At 34.1% G+C, this 27,630-nt stretch overlaps 1 protein-coding gene across 6 annotated transcripts in view; it reads left to right on the top strand.

Annotated features, from left to right (window-relative positions):
• RAP1GDS1 (Rap1 GTPase-GDP dissociation stimulator 1) overlaps nt 1-27,630 on the top strand; it is a 179,930-nt gene that overhangs the window by 109,309 nt on the left and 42,991 nt on the right. For 5 of the 6 annotated variants that reach the window (XM_049885653.1, XM_049885654.1, XM_049885652.1 and 2 more), the window contains 2 exons: nt 8,143-8,271; nt 12,741-12,866. In XM_049885653.1, coding sequence (XP_049741610.1) covers nt 8,143-8,271; nt 12,741-12,866 — 255 coding nt within the window. Of the gene's footprint in view, nt 1-1,766; nt 1,881-4,135; nt 4,204-7,328; nt 7,373-8,142; nt 8,272-12,740; nt 12,867-27,630 lie in introns of all 6 variants that reach the window. The other variant, XM_049885656.1, reaches the window with a different exon arrangement.

The raw sequence follows: 27,630 nt of genomic DNA, 5'->3' as shown, positions 1-27,630 counted from the left end.
TAGAGGCAATAAACACATCATCAGGGAAGAAAAAATTAGTTTCCTTCTAAAATTAACATACACAATCTATGACTGATTTCTTCGTGTGATCTTTATCATATATATCTGCATAGATATATGTGTATTATGTATACATATGCATAAAAATATATGTAGTACCTACAAATGAGCTCTAATATCTTAATAACTCCTTGTTATTGAAATACTAATTTCTCTTTCTTTGTGGTACCTGGGATACTCTCTCTGGGATACTCTCGTGATAATTCTCACATTCATTTGCTGCTGGGATAACTGAGCTGTAGTTGAAGGGTGACAGTCTATGCTATTTAGGAAACGCTACTCCTGGGTTATGTTATTTAAGCATAACAATTGAATGTGAGTATTAAGCATAATACATTCAGTTGTTTGAAGTAGGCCTGTACTGTATTTTTTCTTCTCTAATTTAATTTAATCTAATCTCTAGTCATTTAGTATGTAATTAATTTTAGCTGCTAATTTCATACCTTCAGTTCAGCCAGGGGCAAAAGTTTCAAAGTTTTAATCAGTTTATTCATTTTCCTAGTGAAGTCAGTGCATCGACTTAGTTTGTTTTTCATATTTAAAATGGGAAGAATAGAAACTGATTAGGAATAATTCCAACTGAAAACACTTTGGCCTGAGTAAGCTACATGCACACTCTTAACGCTTTTATATTTCTATTATAGGTGAGAAAGAACAATTTCCTAGGTGTTAGAATGTATCTTTTGATCTAGAAAATGATTTGCTTTGTATGCGTGAACAACTGTTTCCAAAGTTTACTTACTCTGGGTACAAGTTCATTAATAATTCCATTTATTTACTGAGTACTAAAACCTTACTGCCTAAAATCATCTCAGTCAAAAGCATTGTATTTTTGATTAATGATATGATTTTTTTTTAATATTCTACTTTGTTTTCTGTTCATAAAAGCACAGGAAATGTACTTTTAAGCTAGCATCTTTTTAAGACGAGTTATGTTTAGTCCCTCTAATAAAAAGTAGGCTAAGATTTTATTCTGCAGTGGAGAAGTTATTAGGCTTTTTAAAAATATTAATAAGATATAAATTATTTATTTACTAACTGTTGTTCTCTTTGTAAAAAAATTCTGAATTTTTACTTGGTCCAACAGAGCTTTCTTACCAGTTTTTTGAAACAGGTTACATTCGTGAAGTTCAGCTACAAATGACATTTTAAACTAACTACTTTGTTGAAAGAGAGCTGTTTTATCTCTCCTGCTGATTCAGTCTATTAAATTTGACCGATTAGACAAGGCTAGTTTCTAGTCCTGATCTTCCTAGATGATTATTATAATAATACTCTCACTGAATGGGCAGGCTGAGAACTTGGTTTTTAGTGGAGGTGCACCAAATGCACATGTTAGTCGAGTTTCACATTGTCGAATGTTGGAGTTAATATTCAGCTTTGGCCATTGTAGAGTGAACTTCTCGATGTAAGAATAAATGTGAAATTTTGTCACAAAAATGAAATCATTGTTACGGTTTCTTTGTTAATGATTTTAGTAGCCTAATAGTTGAAGTTTGGTATTATATTGCAGAAGTAATATTTTCCTTAGTATCTTCAGCTGCTAGATTGCTTCTGCAGTCATGATAACATGTTTGGCATTATGACTGATACTGAATAGATGGTCCACTTTTAACCGGGGGAAATGGAGGAACAAAATATGTTTGGGAATCCTCATTCTCTAACATGTTTTTCTTTTCTTTATTTGCTTTATATCTGGATTGAAGGTGACTGATTAATCATAGATGTTATTCAGTATTATTTTGGAGATTTTTATCCTCTATTGTAAAATTTCGAGGTGGCGAAGATGGCTTTCTAATCTTAATTCATCCTCACAAAAGGTATAGAATTCCCAAATTGGACTTTTTTCTTGGAAGAGTCATGGCCTGAATGGAATTAAGTAACTAAAACAGTTTTGAAAATGTCTAACATTTATTTTATCTTATGTTATAAATTATGCAGAGATTAGAACATCTGATCTCTTATTTTGTCAGTGTATTTTTGTATATGTGTGTGTGTTTTGCCATCATTAACTCTTGCAGAGTTTTAATATTGTAATAATAAATATGTGCTTATATTTCAGTTTACTGATAAAATGTCAGCATATGAAGCACATAGGGAGATTTTCTCTGTACAAGAATACCTATATGTGGAATGAATATTCAGATAGTAACAATAAATCTGACTCTTTCTCAAATGTCTGGTGTTTATACTGATGTTACTACAGTAGTTAAAATGTGATGGTATTCTCTGCGAGCACAAGGACCAAGTACATGATCTAATCGTGCACAAGTTTATAAATGCCAGAAATGACATTTGGCGCTCTAAAAACTTAAGGCTAACAACTCAGATGAATTATGTATTTTAGCTAAGTATCAGTGCATGCCTAATTTAGGCCACATAAAAAGTCCATTCAGAGAGAAACTACAAGCAGAAAATTCTAATGTGTAAATTAACTTTTATAAAAATAAATAATTCTGTATTCTGACTACAAGTAAAATCCATTTAGTACTGAACTGCCTATATTGCCTGTATTATGTTGAATTTTTTTAAATTACTCTTTGAAAAACTGGGATATTAGCTGGATTTTGGAAAGTTATGATTATAAAGGTGTATCTTGTTAATATGTTTGGTGTGTTACATGAGTTACTTGCAACGGTAAATGGGTAGATCTCTTAACAATAAAACGTTTTTCTTACTGCTTGTGATTTTTGCTTAGGGTTTTTTGCTGTTGTTTCAGTTGTTTTACATTACACCCATTCACCTAATTTTATCATTTATATCTAAAATTTTTCCAAGAAGGAAAACTTTGCTCTATAGAGACTGTTGCAGAACCCAGAAAGTTTTGAATTCTCTTTTCCTATTTTTTGTTAACTTTTAAAAAACCAAAAATGTATAAATGTATTGTTTTAAACCTTTCATATTCTTAATACTAATGAATTTTTATTCTCTTTTTTTTTTTTCTTTCCAAATTGCTATGTAACACTGAAATGTATCACCTGGGGCTTAAATTAAAAGAGTAATCTGGGTCCAAGACACATAATGCATGTTTTGCTTAAAAATAATTGATTTAAAGTTAATTTTAAAGACACATAAATATCTCCAGTTTTCTATGCTCAACATTAGGTTTAGAGTAAAAGTTCTCCATTGTCCTGATCAGTCAGTAAAAATATACTAAAAAGAAACTGAAAAGAAAGTCTTTGCCTGTACCTGCACTTGTCTTTTGTGTAAAGTTTTCAGCCACTAATCATTCCCTTGGTGGCTTATTTAGATTCGTTTTCTTCTCAGTGTTATTAGAGAGCTAAAACTTGATTAAACTCAAAAGCTCTTCACTGTTACGTAATTTTAAATTTTCATATCCTTTTTTGGGAAATATAAATATGCCATTACCTGTTGCCATCAAGCCAATTTTGACTCATAGTGACTGTATAGGACAGAGTACAATTGCCCCATAGGGTTTCCAAGGAGCGGCGGGTAGATTCGAACTGCTGACCTTTTGGTTAGCAGCCAAGCTCTTAACCACTGTCCCACCAGCGCTCCAAATAATGCCGTTAGTCAAGGGCAATTTTCTTCAATCTGTATTACGCCCACGTGGTTTTTAGCCAGTTTGTGTCAGAACTCTGATCATGACTTGGCATATGCTTGTCTTCATTTTTTTCAAGTGTAAATAACTCCTTTGACTGTTAATAGGGTTTATATACAAGCCTATATTTATAAATAGAAATGTTGTACTGGATATACTCTGAATAGTGTATATGCCATACACACACGCACACACACACACACACAGATGTTATAACTGTATTTTGAATTGTGTGTCTGTCTTGTCTTTGACACAATTTCATCATTAAGTTCTATTTACCAATAATCTTCATAACCTTATAACATTGTCTATAAGAGCATTTTCTTAGGAATGAGATAAATCTTTTATAATCTTAAGAAGTGTATTACTTTTAGTAATTGATCAATATAACTTCAACTGAGTTACTGGAATTCTCTGCATACTTTCCTGGACCTATAGTCTATACCAGTGTTTTAAACATTAAACCTAAAACTCAGGGGGAAAAGGTTCTTCAACTTTAGATCTTCTCTCCAGATCTCCATTCTTTGGAGTTTCCCTGAGTGTGACCTGAAGAACTTGGAACCATTGAAATTCAAATGTAGGTAGGTAAGTGTTCACACCAGCGCATGTGTTGATTGCCTTATATCTCTTTGTATATGCATCTGTATTGCACCCCCTCAGTGCCTTTCTTCCTCTTCCTCCCATAGATCATGTAGGGCCTGTGCCATCTTGATATTATGTAATTTTGTAATTCTGTATTTTGGTCAGTATTTGTCTGTGATGTGTATCAGGAGCAGTTTTTTAAAGTCTTCAGACTTTTATGACATTGTGCTGTCTAAAGACTGTCTTTCACACATGGTAATTGTTTGCTGTGTATGGGCCTGGGTTGCATTTTCGTGAATTGTTGTGTTTGTTGAGCTCTGATAAACATTCCCCTGGAGTTGCTGGTATTTGTTGAGGGACGTAAAAGTCTCAGTCTTACTGTTGTTTCACTTTCTTTCAAATGTATTTAGAGGATTAGAACTATTTGTGGTTCTAAGAATTTTTTCCAGTTAGTCATTCATTTAAAAATCACATTCCTGATATCACTCATGCAAGATGAGATATTCAGGTTCTTTATTATTGTGATTTCTCCCAAAATATCTGAGCACCAAAATCTAGAATACGTAGCATGCTTTTAAATTTTATTTCTTTCTTTCCTGTTATCACATCTGCCAAAAACTTCATCGAACTTCAGAATCTCTCCCATGTTTCTTTTTTTTTCAATCTCCAATAAATATTAGGTTATCCTCTTTTTTTTTTTCTCTAGGACAGCAGTTCTCAAACTTTTGGTCTCAAGACACTTTTTTATAGTCTTAATAATTACTGAGGACCTCAAAGAACTTTTGTTATATGTGTATGAGTTATAGCTATTGACATTTACTGTATTTGAAATTAAAATGAAGAAATTATTTTAAATTATTCAGTATTGCATTTTAGAGTAATAATAAACCCATTACATTAGGATAAAATAACATTTTTTGTGAAAAATAATTTTTCAAAAGCTTTGTTGAGAATAAATGTATTTTGTTTTACTTTGTGTGATGGTCAAGAATATGACTGCTAGTACAATTTGGTGCCACTGTCTAGATTTATGCTAAGGCACCAGCAGTTTACTTACCAAAGGTTTAGGATCCTCAGTGCAAATGTCGAGACAGTAAAAAAAAAAAAAAAAAAAAAAAGGCAGATAATATCCTGCTATTTTTATGAAGATAGTATTTACTTTGTGATCCTCTGAAAAGTTGTCAGGTACCCCCAGGGATCCATGGACCACACTTTGAGACCCACTGTTCTGTTTGTTTAAAAAATAACGGATTTATATCATCTTGTTTAAGTAGAGCTTTTTTTCTCCTCTGGGCCTTCATTATCCAAGGAGAATGACTTGTTTTCAGTAAGTATGAACAGTGTAGAATTGAGTATAATTTTTGTTTTTGTTAGCATCGTAGAAGCAGATATAAAAGAAAACACCTAAATGGTCCAAAGTGAGCCTGTCCAATTGGATGACTACATATTTTTCTTTTTATTTGTGTGTGGTATGTGTGTTGTATGTGAGTATATAATTAATTTGGCTCCTGGGTAGCTTTAAAACACATTTTTACAAATAACATGATTTTCACGAATTATGGCGATTCATACCATATGCCATTTGGCTTTGCTGCTTTTTCTCCTGATTTGCCACAATATCAAGTATTTCTGTTTCAGTTTATATGCCAAAGATTGTATTAAGCTCTGTTCTGCAACATTTCTTAACATTTTGTCCCTCTTCCCTGAACCAAAATTTGTAATATTTTAAAAGTGGGACATTTGTGGTGGAGAAGCCAAGTTCGGAGAACATGAACATGGTCTTCAAAGTGGCATTCCCCTGCTGGTTATCCGTTTCACAAAATTTGTTAACACTCTGATGTCCCTGGACTGTTGGATTTTTATAGTTTGTACCAGCAGTACTGAGGGGGTGTGTGATGCTTACATATATGCAGACATCTAGTGGAGTTTGACTCACACTCAATGCATGCGCTAGTGCTCACGCTTACGTACCTAAAATTTAATGATCCAGCAGCTCTGCAGTATTTGAAGAGGTAATTAAAATAAATAACCATATAAATAATAAGACGAATACTGCTAAAACAAGGATCTGCAGGGCCGAATTAGTAATAAAGAACTCTAGTTACTGGTAAGTAATCAAAATTATTTCTGACTTGGAAAGAAGTTCTTTTGTGCATGATTATAAAAACTGTAACCAATAATGCAAGTGTTCTGCCAATAGAATATTTAAGTATAATACTACACCCTATAATATAATGCAAATATTTTGCCTGTAAGATAAAACGTATTGTGAATCATTATTTGGTGAATTGTACTTACCATCAAAAGCGAAAAACAAATCATTTAACTCAGCACATTACTTTTTCTTTTTTTTTTTTTTCTTAATGTACGAACGTGGAGATTCAGGGAGTTTAATACTCCAAATCTTTTTTTAGGGTTAGTTTTTTTTTAATCAGTGTATTTCATCTTTTTAGGATTTATAATTCCATTGCAAAATTTGAAATTGTTTTAGACTATTTAAACTCTAAATGCAACTTTCCTTTTTTCACAGACCCAATTTTCATTCTTATTTTAGTAATAGACCCCTTTCTAGTATAGATGTACCCTCATCATCTAAAAAAAAAAAAACCAGGTAGTTACCCATAATTACTCATCAGTTTTCATGAGCAATAAGCTTCTGTTGGCTCTCTTCATACTTCACTCTAAAAGCTGAAAATTTCTCCATAAAGACCACTGGGGAAGTAATGTCTGGCCTGTGAGGCAGCTCAGCCCTGGCGTAATGTTGCTTTCTGATAATCACCAAACACCTCCTCATACACAAATTAACCATGAAGAGCGATAAAAAGATTAGTAAGAAAACTCTCTCAAAGGGGTGCGTGTTATAAAAGGAATTCTTTTCTAAGAAATCTTTAGATTTCTGATCGGTAATTTTAAAAAATTTGGGGAAAATTAACTTGAAAATGGCATATAATTTTAAAGAGAAAAAGAAAATTACTGAAAGAATATCCCTGTATCTTTGAACGAACGAGTTATTGACAGTAATAGTGTTTTGCATAGGCTTGTGAGTGTCTTTTTTCTTACCTTACTCTAAGAGGCAATTCTGTTGGTTTTCATTTTGGTTTATTTCCCTTCAACTTTGCTGCAGGTATTTTATCATTTGTCCACGAAGAACCATTGTGGAAATCCAAGGCACGTTTAATACGTTAAAACAAATTAGTCGCTTAGAAAATGAAGGCAAGCAATGATGACAAGGCTGTGTTGACCTCCTTCTCTTCACCTCTCAAGCCAAATTTTCCTTTCTTTTACTGAGAAGATCTGTCAGTATAATTAAATAAAACTATGAATAGAAAAAAATTTTAAGTAACTTGCTTTTTTTCTTGTTAAAACTATATTCTTTCCTAACAGTTATCAAAGAACTCTCTGCTTGCAAGTACTCTGAACCAGTAATTTTTGTGTATTTATTATATACTTTTCATTCTTTATTATGAAGAAACTTTTAAGGAATTCTAAGACTTTTTTCTCCTTTCTTGGTCTTTATTAAACTTTCTTTTTTCCTGTGCTTCTCATATACTCTGTGATTTCCTATAATGCAAATATTACTTTGTCTAACCTTTTCATTTAAAAGCCACTGATGTTTACTTATTGGTGCATTTTGAAAGCCTGATATAAAAGGTATAAGACCTTGTTTTAAAAAAAAAAAGATTTAATAAATTGTTTGAATTGTTTTTATTTCTAAATTTCTTTGGGACATTGAAAAGAGTGAAGACTCAACTCATTTTGAACCAATGTCTTTAAAATTTTCAAGACAATCTTATGAATGGACTTCGTCTTCCTTTACTATAATTGAAATAGCACTGAGTTCGCTATTTCAAAATATTGTCAAAAAGGGAGAATAAGAGGTGTTTCCTTCTTAATAATGTTCATTCAATATGTGAACTTTTGTTTTTTCTTTTTTACAGATTCCCTTCAAGCTCAGCTTATCAATATGGGTGTTATTCCTACCTTAGTGAAATTACTGGGCATCCATTGCCAAAATGCAGCTCTTACAGAAATGTGTCTTGTTGCATTTGGCAATTTAGCAGAACTTGGTAAGTCCTAGTTATGAACCACAAATGTTACTAACTTATTAATGCACTTACAACTTCTCCTTTGGATGTTAAGAACCTGGAAATCCATATATCAAAAACCCATTGCCATCGAGTCAATTCCGACTCACAGTGACCCTGTAGGACAGCATAGAACTGCCCTATAGGGTTTCCAAGGCTGTTAATCTTTACAGAAGCAGACTGTCACATCTTTCTCCTGAGGAGAGGCTTGTAGGTTTGAACCACTGACCGTCCAGTTAGCAGCTGTGCTTAGCCACTCTGCCACTAGGGCACTTCATCTTCTCATATACTCTGTGTTCATAAGAACATTGTTTATTATGGGGTTAGTGAAGCCAAATGGTGTTGATGGGGATAGTGAAACCAAATAAATCAGTTCTATTTTATTAATTATCCCTACTTTATAAAGGAATGAAAGCACCAGGACTCTATTTTGGTTTTTCTAACTGAAAAACCCATGTTCTTATGGGCTATACACAAAAGTCTTGATATCAATGCTTTTAATTAAGGGAATTAGAATTATTTATCAGAGTTAATTTTTAAGTCATTCATATTCCATGTATTTGTGTGTGTCTTCTCTTCAGCTTTCCTTCTTTTCCATACTAGTCTCTAACACAAATTTTCTTTTCCATCATTTGAGTGAGACCAAGAATGAAAGAACATTTCTTTACTCTTTCATGAGATTATTGTTTTGCATTATTAAAATGGGATGTAGGAGTTTGTGCACAGTATAGTTGATAGAAATAAGACAGAAATCCTATTATAATCCCACACTGATACTTTATAACTTTGTAACGGAAACATAAACTTGATTGTTTCAAATCTGTTTTAATGTGCCTTTAGTTTTATCAAAGTATATAATACAAGTCATTTAATTTTACATTTGTATAAAAGTAGTCCTTAGAATGGCATTGTCCAATACAATGGCCACCAGCCATATATGGCTATTGAGCATTGAAATATGGATTGTCCGAATTGAGGTGTGTTTTAAGTTTAAAATACACACTGGTTTTCAAAGACTTAGTATGAAAAAAAGAATGTAAAATACCTCACCAATATTTTTTATGTTGGTTACATGTTGAAGTAATAATTTGAATATGTTAGGTTAAATAAAACACATCATTAAAATTAATTTCAAGTTTCTTTTTATATATATATATTTTTAGTGTGTTTAAGAGGAAATTTAAAATTACATCTGTGATTCCTATTTGTGGCTCTCATTACGTTTCTGTGGGGCATTGGTGCTCCAGAGTATAAACTCTACAACAAAGTCATCCTTCATTCTAAGGAGGGCCTCCTTTTTTTTTTTTTTAAAGTTTTAGAAGAGTGTATAAAAAGCTAAGACTGTTGAATTTTATCTCACCATATCTTGAGAAATAGTAAGCACAAAGCAAAGAAAAGGGAGTAGTAGTCCTTGGATAAACTGTGCTGTATAAGAACTTAAATAATTGCAGCTGCTCACTGAGGACCTTTTCTTGGCTTTTATGTTTATGTGCCCAAAGCTTTTGAGTACTCCAGGAACTGAAGAACTGCTTAATCTCACGAGAAGTTGAGTTGTTGGTACACTGCACCCCAGTGAACCATGATCTCCATTTCTCAATGGAGAATCAAGGAGAAAGGATTAGTGATTGTAACCATCTGATGGTGAAATGAATATAAGAACGATTTTAATCAAAGAAGGGTGACCTTGAGAGATTTTAGTCATAGAAGTCTTACTGTAAAAGAGGGTCCTGGATCTGTACTAAACCTCACGTATCTTTACATGGTCCCTATGAAGTAGATACGGTCCTAATCCTTATAGTTAATCCAATGACTTAACTAAAAGAACTTTATGTGCTTACTTCTGAGGAAGAAGAAATGAGGGAGAAGGTCCTGGAAACTGCATAAGTATTATAACTTAAATAACTCTTTAAAGTAGATACATGTATAACTGATAAAAATAAAACCTTAGAAAATGAGACTTCTTGCTAATGGCCTGTTAAGAATCCATGGCATTTAATTCAGATATTGTGTCCAAATCATGCTTCACGCTGTCTTTTCTCTCTACCCACCTATAGGATTATAGAAAATGTACAGATTATTTTGTTCTTTAATTCCTGTATTACTCATGGTGCATCGTTTCTTGTGCTGGCAACAAGGGCCTGAGTTACACAGTAGCAGTGATCTTGTTTCAGTTTAATAAATGTTTGGAGGAATAGGATATGGATTGATAAAAGTGTTAACACTATTATTTTAAAGAGTAAGAGCATATAACTAGATAAGTGGTGATGTCTTTCACCTGTGATTTTATGCTTCTGAAATTCATTTCATTTGAAGAATTGTCTGAAACAGGAACAGCTCAAAATGTACAGGAATTAAATCATCCCTATTTGGTTCAAATTAACCTCCTTTTAGGGTAGGGTGTATTAACAATTGCAGGATATGATCTCCAAAGGTTTAGGTAGCTTATGGGAAAAGACACCTCACCCCATCTCTTTTTTTATGGCACTAAGGAATCTTTTTTTTTTTTTTTTTTTTAAGGAATCATGCTAAAGTATTGAAGGGGATTTTCATCATTTGGATATAGAACTACTGATGCATGCACCAACAGTAGTATAACCATAGAGTGAATCAAAACTGTATTATGCCATATTAACATTTGTTTTTGTCCTTCCTGTTTTAAAGTGGGGTTTACAATGTTTCTTATCTGATAATTAACACCGAGATTCACAGAAGACTAGATAGCAGAATCTAATTCTAGTATTCATTTACTTGTTCATTCAATAGATAGATTTATTTTGAACACTTGCTGTGTACCAGGCACTATACCGTGTTCTGTGTTTTTGGTGGTTAAAGTAGTATACACTGCCCCTGCCCTCAAGAAGCTTATGTTTTAGTGGGTGACATGGATATTTATTAACTGAATTTGCAATTGTATTAAGCATGTAATTACTCATTAATTGGTAATATAAGAAAGTAATGCATTGAAGTAAAGGATTAATTTAAATTAGAGACATAGATTCTAGGTGAGAAAGAGCATTTTCGGTCAAAATTTCAAAATACCTTCTCTATCCACCTTTTCTCAGGAAGGTCCTGGAGGTTGTCTCCACCAAAACAAAACATATATGGAGGAGAAATGACATAGATAATAACGTATCTAACATAGGAAAATGGTAAAAGGATCCACCAAGACAATGATAATGGGAGATTCCAGGATGTCAACAGTGCCCCCAAAAGAGGGAGCAGCCAGTCTAGATTAGATTAGGTCAGAATTCTCTAAGAGAAAGTTATCTTAGAAAAATTAGTAGGATACCTGATGTGGCCAAAGAAATTCTGAGAATTGGAGAGAGTGGAATGGGTTCCAGATGTTTTTTGGGAGTTGATTGATAGACCTTGATGATTCATTGGATGTGGAAGTTGAGACAGAAGAGGTGACCATGATTCCCAGATTTCTGCCTGTGCAGACAGATAGCTGATGTGGCCATTTACTGAGTTAAGGAAGTCTGGAGGAGGAACAGATATCAGGGAAAGATGAAAAGTTCATTTTGGGTATACTGTGTTTGGAATTCTAGAGAGTTAGCCAAGTGGAAATGTCAAACAAGAATTAAATAAGTAGCCTAGAGTCCAGGGATATAATTATGTATCAATATATAGATGCTTTTTGATGATATGAAAGAGAGATTGCCTAGGGTAAGAGTAAGTACTGAGAAGATAAGAAGCCAAAGGACCAAGTCCCAAGGAAATAGAATTTATAGTGGTCTGGTGGCAAAGAAACTGAGGATTAGTTTAGAGATGGGCCGAAACAAATTTGAAATGGGCATAGGGATGTGTGTGAGTTAAGAAAGTAGACAATATATGAAGACAATTTTGTCAAGAATTTGTGAAAGTGAACATAGATTGGTAGTTGAAGAAAGGAGTGGAGTAGAGGGAGTGTGTTTGTTTTGATATTGTTTGTTTAATGTGAGAAATACTAAAATATATTTAAATGATCATGGTGAGGCTCTTAGAGTAAGGAGCAAAAACGAATGAGACCTCAAATACATGTGAAGAATTGGCCTTTATTAATAGGGGTGCCAGGAACAGTGCAAAAGCATACCATTTAATAATACTAAAGATAAGATAGGTCACATTTAGTTCAGTCATGTAAAATGCCATCTGTTATAACTAATTTTTTTCTTTTACTAAAAGCTTTGAAAGTATGAATTTTTAATTTAGTGCTTTTATTGTTGCTATGGTTACCTATATGTTATACAAGTGAACTTTTTTTTATACCCTTGAGTATAATAGGGTGAGAACATGTTCTCTAAAGCCTTAGACATTTTTCCTTTTGAAGAGCATTAAATTATGGATTCACTTATTCCTATATTTGAAGAGTGTTTATAAGTAATGCTACAAAATGACCAAACACTGAAAGTAATAGGAAACAATTTCTGGGTTTAATATTGTTTGCTTAAGTTTTGTCTTTTATTTTGCAGAGTCAAGTAAAGAACAGTTTGCCAGTACAAACATTGCTGAAGAGCTGGTAAAACTCTTCAAGAAACAAATAGAACATGATAAAAGGGAAATGATTTTTGAAGTTCTTGCTCCATTGGCAGAAAATGGTGAGAAAATAAATGAATATCTTCATAATTTTATAATGTTAGCATTTTCACTTGCTTTTCTAATGACCAGCTGTTTTACTCAAAACCTTCTTTGTTTTATTAATAATGTGATGAATTTTATTTTGGGTATCTCTTAGCTTCAACTACATTATCCGCTCCATAACTGTATCTACATTGGCCAAAGCTACCTTCCAAAATCTTTCGACTTTAAAATGTAAGTCAAGATAGTTCTGTAACTTTCACATTCCTGTGCCACGCAGAAAAAGGCAGCTGAGACCCTGGGCTGCATTTTTGTACCCTTGCAGGGATAAAAATTCAAGTCCTGGGCCTGCAAAGAGTGAGGACACTGGTGAAACCATTCCCTTCTTTGGGCTAAAAATCTTAAGGGATGTACCGTAGGAGTAAGAGTGAACCAGAGTAACCAAGCTATCCCTTTAACTACAGCCTAACTTTGAGTCATATAAGTGACCCATCTAATCTCAGACTATGAGCATGGATTAAGATGATCTCAGATTGATACTACTCTTAGGAACATAATAAAAGTAAACAAAAATCCTCTTTGGAGAAAGATAACATCAGTTTAGGCCTCAAGTTATTTTAATAAATAATTTTTCAGATATAGTATCTTACACATAACCAAAGAGGACCAGACATTGTAAGCAAGAAGCACCACAAATAGTCAACAGCAACAAATCTCCAGATACTGGCATTATTAGACATCGACTCAAAACAGGTATGGCTATTATGTTCAAAGAGTTAAAAATAAGCTTGAAATATTTAGAAGGAAACTAGAAGCCATGTGAATTGACATAGCAGATTTGAAAAAGAAATGAAAATTCCTGAACTGAAGAACACAATGAAAATTAAGAATCTAATGGATAGGTTTAACAGCAGATTACATGTTGTTGAATTAGAGGCCCAGGGAACTGTAAGATACAGAAAGTCCCTGGATTATGAACGAGTTCCATTCCTAAGTCTGTCTTTAAGTCAAATTTGTAAGTCAGAACAGTTAGATACGGTTCATATCTAACATTAGTTAGTCAAATGTTTGTCTTCATTTATACTATATAGTGTACCTTTCTATGCATAAAAAGCATTAAAGAAACACTTTCAGATATACTAAAACATCTTTGACATAATACAGTTATAACATTTTGATGCATGTTGCAAAGTAGCTCTCATTTGTTATCATGAACCATTGTATGTACCTTGAATTTTTAATATAATGAGCTTTACGGGGATTGGTTTGCAGCTACAGGTTGTACATAGGCCAGGTGTTCGTAACCTGAGGACCAGCTGTAGTTCATAAGAAAATTCAGAACGAAGCATAAAGAGAAAATAAAGAACCAGTGTACATATAAAAGGAGAAATGATACAGTGGGAAAAAGGAGAAGCTCTCATATACTTTTTTTTTTTTTTTTTGGAGCTCCAGAAGGAAGGAGACAGAAGAAAGGTTTAAGGTAATATTTGAAGAAATGATGAGAGACAACTTACCAGAAATTAATGGAAAATATAAAAAATTTAAGAAGCCCAGTGAATCCAAACCATGATAAACAAAAAATAAATCCACATCTAGATGCATCGTATTGAAATTGTAGAGAACCAATAACAGAAACATAAAAGTAGCCAGAAAAAATAGCCTTCAAAGGATCAACAATTAAATTGACAGCTAACTTTTTAACAGCAACAGTGAAAGTCAGATGACAGTGGAACAATGTCTTCTGTAGACTGAAAGAAAATAAGTGCCAATCTAGAATTCTAAGGCTAATGCAAATATCCTTTAAGATGAAGGCATTTTCAGATAAAAGCAGGTAAAGTTCACCACCAGTATACCCTCACTAAAAGAAATGATAAAGGGTGTTTCTTAGGTAGAAGGATGATTATTCCAGATGGGAAGTTACAGATGCAAGGAAGAATACAAAGAGAAAAAAATCCTAGTAAATATGTCAGTCAAGCTCATGAACATGGACTATATATAATTATAAAAATGATTTATTTTGAGATTTAAAATGTATCTAACTAAAAATATACCACAAAGTGAACATAAATCATGGGGGAGGTTTGGCGTTAAAGGGTTCCAAGACTCTTGTATTGTGTGGAGGAAGGTGGTATTAGATTTTTATTATTCAGTGATTTCAACTTCTGGAGTGACTACTGAAATAATCAAAACATAATAACTACTAACTAATAGAAGTGTTAATGGGGGAAATTTTTTTTTAATAGTTTATCAATCCAAAAGAATACAAGAGAGGAGAGAAAAAAGAATATGGAACAGAGGGAACAATGCTCTCTCTACAGCATTAAAAATACAGTAGATTTAAAACGTAGTATTTCAGTAATTACATTAATTGTAAATGGCCTAAATGTTAAAAAATCAATTGACTGGATTTTAAAAAACCACCTATACTTTTTTAAAGAGATACTTCTTAAATATCAGGAAATATGAATGAATGGGAAAATATACCATTCAAATCTAAAGAAGTCTGGAATAGTTAGATTAATATTAGATAAAATAGACTTTAAGGTAAAAAGACTTGCTAGAGATAAAAATATGACTTTGTAATGATATAAAGTTCAATTCCCAAGGAAGATACAATAATTATACATTAGCCCAAAACATATGGGAAAAAAAAATCAGAACTATGAGGAAAAATAGACAAACCCACAAACATTGTGGGAGATTTTAATATACCTCTTTCAGTAATTTATAGAACAAGCTGAGGGAAAAACAAGCATGTAGAAAGTTAGAACAACATGATTAAGAGAATTGATCTAATGGACATGTTTTAGAACATTGCACCCAACTTCAGAGCACTTTCTTTTCAAGTACACGTGGAACATTTAAAAATATTGACAATATATACCTGGTATAAAAAAAAGTTTCAACAAATTTGAAAGAATTGTAATCATACAGAGTACAGTCTCTGACCTAAGTGAATTATCTAGTAATCAACAGTAATAAGATAATTAGGAAATCCCTGAATGTTTAGATACTAAGAAATACAATTCTAGTACCTCATAGATCAAAGAAGAAGTCATAATGGAAATTAGAAAATTTCCTCATAATGCAATATTATATATCAAATATTATGTGATGCAGATAAATCCATACTTTCTTTGCTTTAAATGCATATATTATAAAAGGAAAAAAGCTAAAAAAAATGAATTCAGCATTTATCTCAGGAAGTTGGGGGGAAGATAACAAATTAAACCCAAAGAAAGTACAAAAAAAAAAGTAGGAAGAAGGAAATAAAAAGCTGAAATAGATAAGATAGAAAACATACAATGCAAGCATATAATAGCCAATATTAAGTCTGAAAAGGTTAACAAAATTGGTAAACTACTAATAAGATTAATCAGAAAAAAGAGAGAGATGATGGTGTAAATAACCAGTACAAAAAAGAAATGCAAAAGGACACATCACAGATCTTATAGACATTAAGAGGATAATGTGAACAATTTGGTGCTAATTTTAAAATATGAATGATATGGATAGTTAGAAAAATATAACTTAAAACTGACACAAGAAGAAACAGAAAAGTTGAGTAACCTTATTAAAGAAATTATATCTATAATTAAAAACGTTCCCAGAAAGGAAACCCCAAGCCCAGGTAGTTTCACCAGTAAGTTTTACTTAACTTATAAAGTAAGAATTATACCAATCTTAAATTTTTCTAGAGAATAGTAAAAGCAGATATACTTCCTAATTTATTTTAACGAGACTAACATAACCTTTATACCAAATCCCAGCAAAAGTAATACAAGGATGAAAATTAAAGAGCAGTCTCCCCATGCACATAGTTCCAAAATTTCCCAAAATATTTTAGCAAACCGAATCCAGAACTATATTTAAAAATTTATCATCATAACCAAGTTGGATTTATTATGGAAATGCAAACTAGTTTAACATCCAAAATGTAGTCAATATAATTCATAACACTAAAATATCAAAGGGGAAAAATCATATGATCATCTCAGACTCATGGGTGTATTTGATAAGATTAAACATACATTAATGATTTAAAAAAAACACTTAGCGCAACCAGCACTAGGACGGAGGTTCTTTCTTCTGAAAAGGGTATATAACAGAAGCGTACAGAAAACATAGTACTCAGTGGTAAAACAGAGGCATTTGCTTTGAGATTGGGATTAACAGCAAGATCATCACCACTTCTATTCAATATTATATTGTAGGAACTATTCAGTGTAGTAGAATAAGAAAGAAATAAAATATTGATATCATTCTGTCAAAGATCCAAAACAATCTATATTTTAATTTTTGGAATTAATCAGAATTTAGATTGCTAGCCCCCCCCATTATATTTTTATTACTAGCAAAAAAAAAAATTGTTAGGAAATAAATTTTTTTTAATGTTCTTATCTACTGCTGCTGTAACAGAAATACTACAAGTGCATAGTTTTAGCAAACTAATTTATTTTCTCACAGTTTAGTTTATTTTCTCACAGTTTATTTCTCACAGGGTGCTAGCTCTAGGGGAAGGCTTTCTGTCTTTGTCGGCTCAACAGGAAGGTCCTTGTCTCTTTGGGCTTCTACTCCTGGGTAATCTTCGTGTGGCTTGGCATCTGTCTTCCTCCAGAGTCTAGGACATTCTCAGCTGAGGAACCCTGGGTCCAAAGGTTATGCTCTGCTCCTGGCTCTTCTTTGTTGGTGGTAGTGAGGTCCCTCTCTCTCTCCTTTTGTCTCTTGTAAGATAAAAGGTGATACATGCCACACCCAGGGAAACTCTCCTTACATCAGATCAGGGCTGTAACCTGGGTAAGGGTGTTGCATCCCACCCTAATCCTCTTCAACATAACCTAATCTTGCCTCATTAACCACAGGCAGAGATAAGGATTTACAACACATAGGAAAATTACATCAGATGATAAAATGGAGGGCAACCACGCAATACTGGGAATCATGGCTTAGCCAAGTTGACACATACTTTTGGGGGACACAGTTCAATCCTTGACAATACTGTTTACTATTGTATAAAAAATTAAATACTTTAGAATGAACTAATAAAAGATGTGCAGTATCGCTATGCAGAGAACTGCAGAATATCACTGAAAGAAAAAAAGATCTAAATAAATGGAAAGCAATATCATTTTTTATAGATTGGATATCTCAATTTTATAATGATGCTAAGTCCCCCCCATTGATCTGTAGACTCAGTGCAATTCTAACCAGAATCCAAAAGGCCATGAATAGTCAAGATACTGTGAGAGGAAAACGATGGCAGAACTGGTTTTACTGGGTAACAATAATAAAGCTTAATTGTGTTGAAACTGTACTAATTAAGACAGTGTGATATTGCTAAAAGGATGGACAGGAGGACCAACAGAACAAATATATAGCCCAGAAACAAATGAATGTGTTAATAGATGCTTAATTTATATTTTAAAGAAAGATGTTACTGCAAAGCAATGGGAAAAGAACAGTTCTTTGAAAAATTAAAGCTGGGAATAAGAAAAATACAATTGGAAACACCCCTCTCCCACATCATACTACATACAAAAATTAATTTCAGATAGACTGTTGACCTAAATACTAGAGTTAAAACCAGAAAGCTGTCTTAAAAGGTAAGATAGAATTTCTTTATGGCTTTGGCATACAGAAATTTTTTGTAGGTCACAAAAGCCGAAACCATAAAGGAAAAGATTGATAAATTTTGGTTACTTTAAAAGTAAAAACTTTTCTTGTTCAAAAGACACCATGAAGAAAGAGTGAAAAATAAGACAGTGGGTGAGAGACGATATTTGCAACATATATAACTGACAGGTCTCATGTGTACAATATATATAAAACTCTCACAAATCATTAAGAAAAGCAGAGAAAACCCAGTGGGAAATGTACAAGAGTTTTGAGGATGCGCTAAACAAAAGATAAAATCCAAATGGCTGGTAAGTAAATGAAAATATGGTCAGTCTCATTTAGAATCAGGGAATGCAAAATATTCTGTAAATAGAAAGCCAAAAAGAAAAATATCACCATATACCCACTGGAAAGTCTGGTAATAGTAAGCGTTGATGAGTGTGTGGAGTGATGGGAATGCTCATTAACTGCTGGTAGGAGTGTAAATTGATATAATTTGGAAAACAGCTAGTATCTACTGAAGTTGAAGATGTGCATTCCCTATGATCCATTAATTCCATTCCTAGGAATATACCCAGAAAAAGTGTGTACATGTATGCCAGAAACCATTATAGGAATGTTCATAGCAGCATTGTTTTATAATAACCGAACACCCATGTCCATCAACAGAATAAGTAAATTGGGTGTGTTCATGTAATGGAAAATATACAACTATGAAAAGTAATGAAGACAGCTATAACCAACAGTATGGATGAATCTTACAATGTTGAAAGGTAAAAGCCTAACCCTGAATAATACACTTCGTATGGTTCCATTTTTATAATGTTCCAAAAGAAAGTAAAGCTAATCTATAGTTTTTAGGAATGAATATTTACGGCAAAACAATAAAGAAAAGTAGGGAAAAGAGTGCCATAAAGATCGGTGTAATTATTTGAGAGGGAGGAAGTAAAGGATTTAAAATTGGAAAGGTGAATGCACAGGGGGATATCCTAGGTTGTTGGGAACAAAATTTTTTTATTTAAGCGGTAGTTACATGCTCATTTGTTTTTTAGTAACTGACCAAACTTAATATGTATGTTTTATGCACGTTTATGCATTTGTGGGTTTTTTCTCCATTTATACATATTTAAATGTTTATGTGTGTGTATGTGTACACACACATATGTACAAACAGTAATTGAAGTAGACGTCTCTGGGCAGAATGGTGTTGGTAATTGTGTCCTGGGCTGTTTGCTTTGGCAGAATGCCTTGCTATTCCTACTAATTTATGGCGTTTTAATCCTCCCACATATATATGGAATTACCGACAAACTGAGGAGATCTGCAAACTTCAGTCTTGACACATTTTAAATTTTGTAAATACTTTAGGTCTTGTTCATTGGGGAGATATTTGGTTTTTGTCTCATTTGGTAGTTTGGCCAAATAAAACTTCTATCATGACTTTCAGTCATTTTTTTTTTTTTTTTTGCCAGAAAATTACCTGTAACTTTCCTTGAATATTTCAGATAAGAATTTTTTTTAACTTATTCCTATTTTCTTCCACACCACCTTAATCTTTATCTGTTTTATAATTGTGCAGTGATTGAATGATACCTTTGAAAACTTGCTTCTGGACTAATCCTTAGCATATCATTCTTGGTTTTCATGATATGCAAAGGAGAGTGGTTCCAACATTTTAAGTTGGGATTTGTATAGTTCGAGATTTTTAATTTGAAGGCTTTTGCATCATGGTTTTCAATACCAGTCGCCATGCATTTCTAGCCCTAGCATTCTGTAACCAAGGAAACGCCCTACTTTCAGCACAGCACAGTGCAAATGTACCTTTAAAAAAAAATTCCAGGTTGAGTATTCTGTGTATCCTAAGATACTATTAAAAAAAGATCAGTGGTCCTGGTGGTAGAAAAAAGCTAAGTTTTTACACCCAGAATTGCCTTAAACAGTCTAAATTTTAAAAAGTCTAAGTGTTTATTCCAAATGGCAAGTTAAAACTGCCGTTGCTGTCCATGTGTGCATATGCAGCTTGGGGATACCAAGGATTAAAATAAAATCTAGCCAAAAAATAAAATCTAAATTAAAAAATCCCCATGTAGCGTATGTATTTCTAAACGCAGTTTGTAATCAGCCTTTATACTAAAAAAAAAAAAAAAAAAGGTAGTATCAAATACATATAGAGCATGTATGTAGGCCAGTTTAGGTTAAAATACAAAGATAAATAAGATACAATAGCTGCCCTAATGGAGGAGACAGATATGGATGTGAATATGAAAACTTCAGTCAAGGAAGATGGTGGTGTGAACAGATCTAATAGCCCAACCCTTCCCCTGAACACCAGTAGAAGCAACTAGCACCCCCATATTCAGCCCTGTGAGAACTCTGAAATGGTGGACAAAGAACAGCAACAAGGAATTGTAAACTGAAAAAGACAAGGATAAATCATATGGTAGAAAAAGTGCTTCTCCCACTGCCCGCCCTCATCCCGCTCCTGGAGTAGTAGATGGACGGCTTCAGTGCCCTGCAGCCATTCTGCACCACCAGCCAACGCATGATCTCCTGTGCAGTGGGAAGATTCCCCAATCTCTAGCTCTGAAATGAATATCAAAGATCTTTTCAGTGAAGTGTTCAGAGTGTCCCCCCCCTACTCCTAGGGTGGCAGATGGCACCAGCAAAGCTACAGTTGTTGCCCCACCATACCACCAACCAAAACAGGACTCTCCTGTGTACTCATAGGGGCTTTGACCTTTGGCTCCAAAACTAAAAGCACAGACCTCCCTGGTGGACTGTTCATGGTGACCCCACCCCTCCTGCTCCCAGCATGGCAGACAGACAGAAGCAGCTGCAGCGCTAATCAGCCAGCGGCTCCCCTGTGGATGGGGAAGAATCCTGATCGCTGGCTCTGAAATAAATAAAACAGATCTTGCTAGCAGACTGTTCTCAAAGTATATTCTGACCAGTCTGAAGGTGACCTGGGAGACTGAAACTGCAGTCTGGCCAAACTTGCAGCCCTCACATCATAAGGAAGGGAGCAGTGACAAAGGACCAAGGGGCATACACATATACTGAGGGTGATCTATTCAGTGTGTGCTTTTTAGCCTTTCTGGGAGCTGCTAAAGGAACCCTCACAGCAGGTGAGAGACAATAACCAAAAGACTAAAGGATACCCCCGTAAAAGGGTGGATTGATTAGTGTGTTTTCAGATCTGCCTGGGAGCTTCTGAAAAACTGAAACCTTGGTCTGGTCTGAGCTGGAGATACATAGGGAGGGAGAAGGAGCAGTAATCAAAGTCCGAAAATAGTGCCCTTCTAAAAGTTTCTTGCAAAAATCTGTGCTGTCAAAAGCACCATACAGGTGGAGAATTGAGAAAGCTAACACCTTATAAAACTTGAATGTACCGGATTCAACAAAAAGTCACAAGGCACACACACACACTCAAATGGAAATGATGGGCCATTCAAGTGAACAAGACAGAAGGAGAGAAATTATATCTTTGGGACCCTAAACAATGAATAAATTGAAGAATATAATACAACGTTAAACAAGATCAAAATTCGAAAGGAAAATATATACAAAGAATTAAATTAGAAAAATGATGGATGAACAAAATGAGAGTATTAAAAAAAGAGACACTTAAACCAAACAGAAATACTGGAATTAAAAGATAGACTAACTGAAATTAAAAAAAGAAACCTCATTGGAAGGATTTCAAAATAGATTTGAACTGGCAGAACAAAGATCAATGATCTAGAGAACAAGGTAATTGAAATATGGAGACTGAGGAGCAACAAGAGAAGGCTCAAGTCTTCTGAGTTTAGCTTGATGATATAAGCCATCATCAAGGGAGCAGATAGACTCATCATGAGAACCCCAGAAGGAGACAGTAGAGAAAAAAGGGACAGAAAGAATATTTGAAGAAATAATAGCAGAAAACTTTCCAAATCAGACAAATGCCATGAGTCTACAAACAAAAGAAGCTTAACAAACTCCAAGTAGGATAAACCCAAAGAGATCCACAGCGAAATACATTATAATCAGGCTCTCAAAACTAAAGATAAAGAGAGAATCCTAAAAGCAGCAAAAGAGGAACAGATACATACAAAGGATCCCCAATAGGATTAAGTGATAATTTCTCCTCAGCAACCTTGGAGGCCAGAAGGCAATGGAATGACATATTTAAAGTGTTGAAAGAAAAGGGGAAAAAAAAGTATATATATATATAAAATATATGTCTGTGTGTGTGTGTATATATATATATATATACATGTATATCAACCAAGAATACCATATCTGGTGAAACTGTCCTTCAAGAATTAGGATGAAAAAAGAAGAATTAGGATGAAATTAAGACAATCTCATATAAATAGAAGCTGAGAGTTCATATCCTAAAGGGAGTCCTTCAGGTAGGAAAGAAAGGACACTAGAAAGTAACCCAAAGCTGTACATAGAAAGAGACGTCTCCATTAAAGGTAATTGGATGGGAAAGCATAAGGTCACGTTTTAAAATATTTTTGCCTGACAATTTTAATTGTTATTTCCTTCATGCTTTATGATAACACGTCCTTAAAAAATAAGTATAAACTAATGTTATAGGGCACATGATGTATAAAGATGTAATAGGTGATAAAACAGCATTAGTGGGAAAGGGAATGGTGTTAAAGTTTTTGTATGTTACTGAAGTTTGTTATCAGTTTAAAGCAGGCCGTTATAAATGTAAGATGTTAAATAACAACCATCAGGGCAATCACAAAGAATTTTTTTTTTAAATACACACAAAAGGGAAGGAGGAAAAAATTTAACAAAAGTTGGGAGTATTTTAGGAAATGAGGGACAAAGAAGGTATAAAACACACACCCAGAATAACAGAATGCCAGAAGTCCTTCCTTAGCAGTAATTACTGTGAATAATAATGGAATAAGTGTTCAAATCAAAAGTCAGAGAGTGGCAGAATAGATAAAAGAAAACAAAATCTAATACGTTCTGTCTACAAGAGGCACTTCCTAGGCACAGGACATAAATTATTTTAAAATTAAAGGATGGAAAAAATATTCCGTGCAAGTAGTAACCAGAAGAGATCTGCCATGGCCGATTTAGTATCAGACAGAATAGACATTAAGAAAAAATCTGTTATAAGAGACAAAGAAGGACAATATAATATGATAAAATGGTCAGTTCAAGAAGGTATAACAATTATATATGTACCTAACATTCAAAGCAAACCAAACACATTGCCACCGAGTTGATTCCAGTTCATTCATAATGACCCTATAGGGCAGAGTAAAACTGCCCCATAGGATTTCTAAGGAGCGGCTGGTGGATTCGAACTGCTGACCTTTTGGTTAGCAGCCAAGTTTTTAACCACTGTGTCACTAGCGCTCCTACCTAACATTAAAAATATTAGAGGCCCAAAATACATAAAGCAAACACTGACAGAATTGAGGAGGGAAATAATAGTTGGAGATATCATTGTACCACTTTAATGGACAGAACATCTCAAAAGAAAATAAGGTAATAGAGGAACTGAACAGCACTAAACCAACTATACCTAACAGACATATATAGAACATCCCACCTACCAATAGCACAATTATACATTCTTCTCCAGTGTACATGGATCATTCTCCAGGGTAGACAATGTGTTATGTCACAGAGCAAGCCTCAATAAATTTAAAAAGATTGGAATCATATAAAGTATATTCTCCAACAGTTTCTCTTATTGGAAATTAATAACAGAAGAAAAGCTGGAAAAGATACAAATATGTGAGAAATTAAACACCACACTTTTAAACAAGCAGCAAGGAAGAAATGAGAAAAATTAGAAAATGCTTAGAGGCAAATAAAAATGAAAGCACAACATACCAAAACTTGTGGGATGCAGTGAAGGCAGTGCTCAGAAGGAACTCTATAGCAATAAACACATTAAAAAAGAATAAAGATATAAAATCAATAACTTAACTCTGCAACTTTGAGTAACCAGAAAAAGAAGAGCAAACCAACCCTAAAGCTATACCAGAAGAAGGACAGAGATAGATGAAATAGAGGATGGAAAATCAGTGAAATCAGAAGTTGGTTTTTTTTTAAAAGTTCAAAAAAATTGACAAACTTCTAGCTAGACTGACAAAAAGAGAAGACACAAATACCTAAAATCAGAAGTGATAGTGGGGACATTATGATTGACTCTACAGAAATAAAAGTGATCATAAAGGTTATTGTGAACAGTTGTGCACCTACAAATTAGATAACTTAGGTGAAATGGAAAAATTCCAGGAAACACAAACTGCCTACACTGACTCAAGACGGAATAGCAGATCTTAATACACCCATAACAAGTGAAGAGTTTGAAACAGTAATCTCACATCTCCCAAAAAAGAATAGCCTCAGCCAGATGGTTTCACTGGGGAATTTTACCAAACATTTATAGAAGTGTCCCCAATTCTTCTTAAATGGAGGAATACCTTCTAACTCATTTTATGAGGTTGTCATTACTCAAGGAGCCCTTGTAGTGCAATGGTTAAGCGTTCAACTGCTAACCAAAAGGTGTCGGTTCAAACTCACCCAGCAGCTTGGTGGGAGAAAGACCTGTTGATCTGCTTCTGTAAAGATGACAGGCTAGGAATCCTTATGGAACAGTTCTACTCTTGTCACGTGGGGACACTGTGAATCAAAAATAGATTCCATGGTGCCTAACAACAACAACATCATTACCGTGATACGAAAGCCAGAGACACCACAAGAAAACTAGAGATCATTGTCCCTTATGAATATAGATGACAGAATACTCAACAAAATACTAGCAACTTGAATCAAAAAGCATACTAAGAGAACTATATACCACGATCAAGTGGGATTTATCCCAGGATTGCAAGGGTGGCTCAACATTAGAAAAATTTGTCCTTGTAACACACCACATTAAAGAGCGAAGGAAAAGAACCTCAGTTGAAGCAGATAAGATGTGACAAAATCCATCATCCTTTGATGATAACGCTCAACAAGATAGGCATAGAAGGGGCATTCCTAATATGATAACGGACATTTTGAAAAACCCATGGCTAACATCACAGTCAATGGGGAAAGACTGAGAGCTTTCCCCTTAAGTTCAGGAACAAGACAACGATGCCTCCTCTAAGCACCTCCTCTAAGCGCTGCTATTTAGTATTGTACTGGAATCCCTAACAGAACAAGAAAAAGAGATAAAAAGTACCCAAATTGAGAAGAAGTAAACCTATGACTTTTTTGCTGATGTTACGATTCTATGTATTGAAAGCCCTAAAGAATCCATAAGAAAGCTAATAAGCTACTATCTTTTTATGCAAATAATGTACACCTTGTATGTTTGTCAACCATGCCCTGCCCCCACAAGATATTTTTGTAAGTGCCACTCTGCCAATACTTTTTTTTTTTTTTACATGTTGCTGTAAGAAAAAAATTAGCACAGCATGCTTTCGATGCAGGTGGAGGGCACAGTTGGCAGACAGAAGTAGAAGGCTAGCATTATTTGCGTAAAAATATAGTAATTTGTCGAAGTGGCATGATACAGGGTCAACACATAAAAATCACTTGGGTTTCTGTATATCAGCAGTGAGCATTCTGAAAAGGAAATTACAGAAACAGTACCATTTACAATAGCATCTGGAAGAATAAAATACTTAGGAATAAATTTACGCAAAGGAGCGAAAGACTTGTACACTGGGAACTTTAAATCATTACTGAAGGAAATTAAAGAAGACCTAAATAAATGGAAGCACATTCTGGGTTCATGGATTGGAAAACCAGGTGTTAAGATGTTAGTGCTACCCAGTACATTCTCTAGATTCATTCCAATTCCCATCAAAATTTCTGGCTTTTGCAGAAATGGAAAACCAACCCTCAAATTTATATGAAACTGTAAGGGGCCCTGAATAGCCAAAGCAATCTTGAAAAAGAAGAGCAAAGTCGGAAAACTCGCAATTCCTGATCTCAAAACATACTGTACACCTACAGTAATCAACACAGTCTAGTACTGGTATGATGATAGACATATGGACAAATGGAATAGAATTGAGAGAATCTGGAAATAAAGCTGCTGAGCTTTCAGTTAACAATCACTTTAACTACTGTGTTCTTTTTTAGTCTCTTTAATAAGTGGTGCTGGGACAACTGTATTTCCACATACCAAAAAACAAAGCTGGACCCAGATGTCACACCATGCATGTAAATCAACTCGAAATGAGTCAAGGACCTAAATATAAGAACTAGAACCATAAAACTCTTAGAAGAAATCATAGGGGTAATACTTTGGGACTTAGTATTTAAAAATGGATTCTTAGAGCTGACACCAAAAGCATGATCAACAAAAGACAAGGTAGATAAATAGGACTTAATTTAAAATTAAAAACTTTTGTTCATCAAAGGACTTTATCAAGAGAATGAAGAGACAGTTTACAGATTGGGGAAAAATTGGTGCTGGGGGGGGGTACTATATATCTGATAAAGGAGCCCTGGAGTTACAGTGGTTAAGCGCTTAGCTGCTAACTGAAAGATTGGCGGTTAGAATTTACTACCTGCTCCACGGGAGAAGATTTGGCATCTGCTTCTGTAAAGATTTACAGCCTTGAAGACCCTATGGGGCAGTTCTGCTATGTCCTGCAGGGTCGTTGTGAGTCGGAATCGACTCAACGGCAATGGGTTTTGGTATATATCAGATAAAGGTTAAGCATCCAAAATATTTAAAGAACCCCTAGACTTAACAGCATAAAGACAACCAGTCATAAACAAAATGGGCAAAGAACTTGAATAGACATTTTATTAAAAACCGCAAATTGCCAATAAGCACATTAAAAGATACTCAATATCATTAGTCATTACCAAAAAAAAAAAAAAAAACCCAAACCCGTTGCTGTTGAGTCCATTCCAACTCAGTGAGACCCTGTAGGACAGAGAGAACTGCCCCATGGAGTTTCCAAGGAGCAACTGGTGGATTCAAACTGCCAAATTTTGATTAGCAGCCAAGTTCTTAACTACTGCACTACCAGCTCCCAACAGTCATTAGGGAAATCCAAATCAAAACTACAGTGAAAAAGCCACTTGATCCCCACTCTAACATGGCTATGATAAAAAAATAGAAAACAGGTGTTGGTGAGGATGTGGAAAAATTTTAACCCTCATGCATTGCTGGCAGTACTGCAAAATGGTATCACC

This window comes from Elephas maximus, chromosome 5, assembly GCF_024166365.1.
Source record: "Elephas maximus indicus isolate mEleMax1 chromosome 5, mEleMax1 primary haplotype, whole genome shotgun sequence".
In the NCBI taxonomy this organism is placed as follows: domain Eukaryota; kingdom Metazoa; phylum Chordata; class Mammalia; order Proboscidea; family Elephantidae; genus Elephas; species Elephas maximus.
The sequence above is the reverse complement of the archived record's forward strand: the minus strand, read 5'-3'. Positions and strand labels throughout refer to the sequence as shown.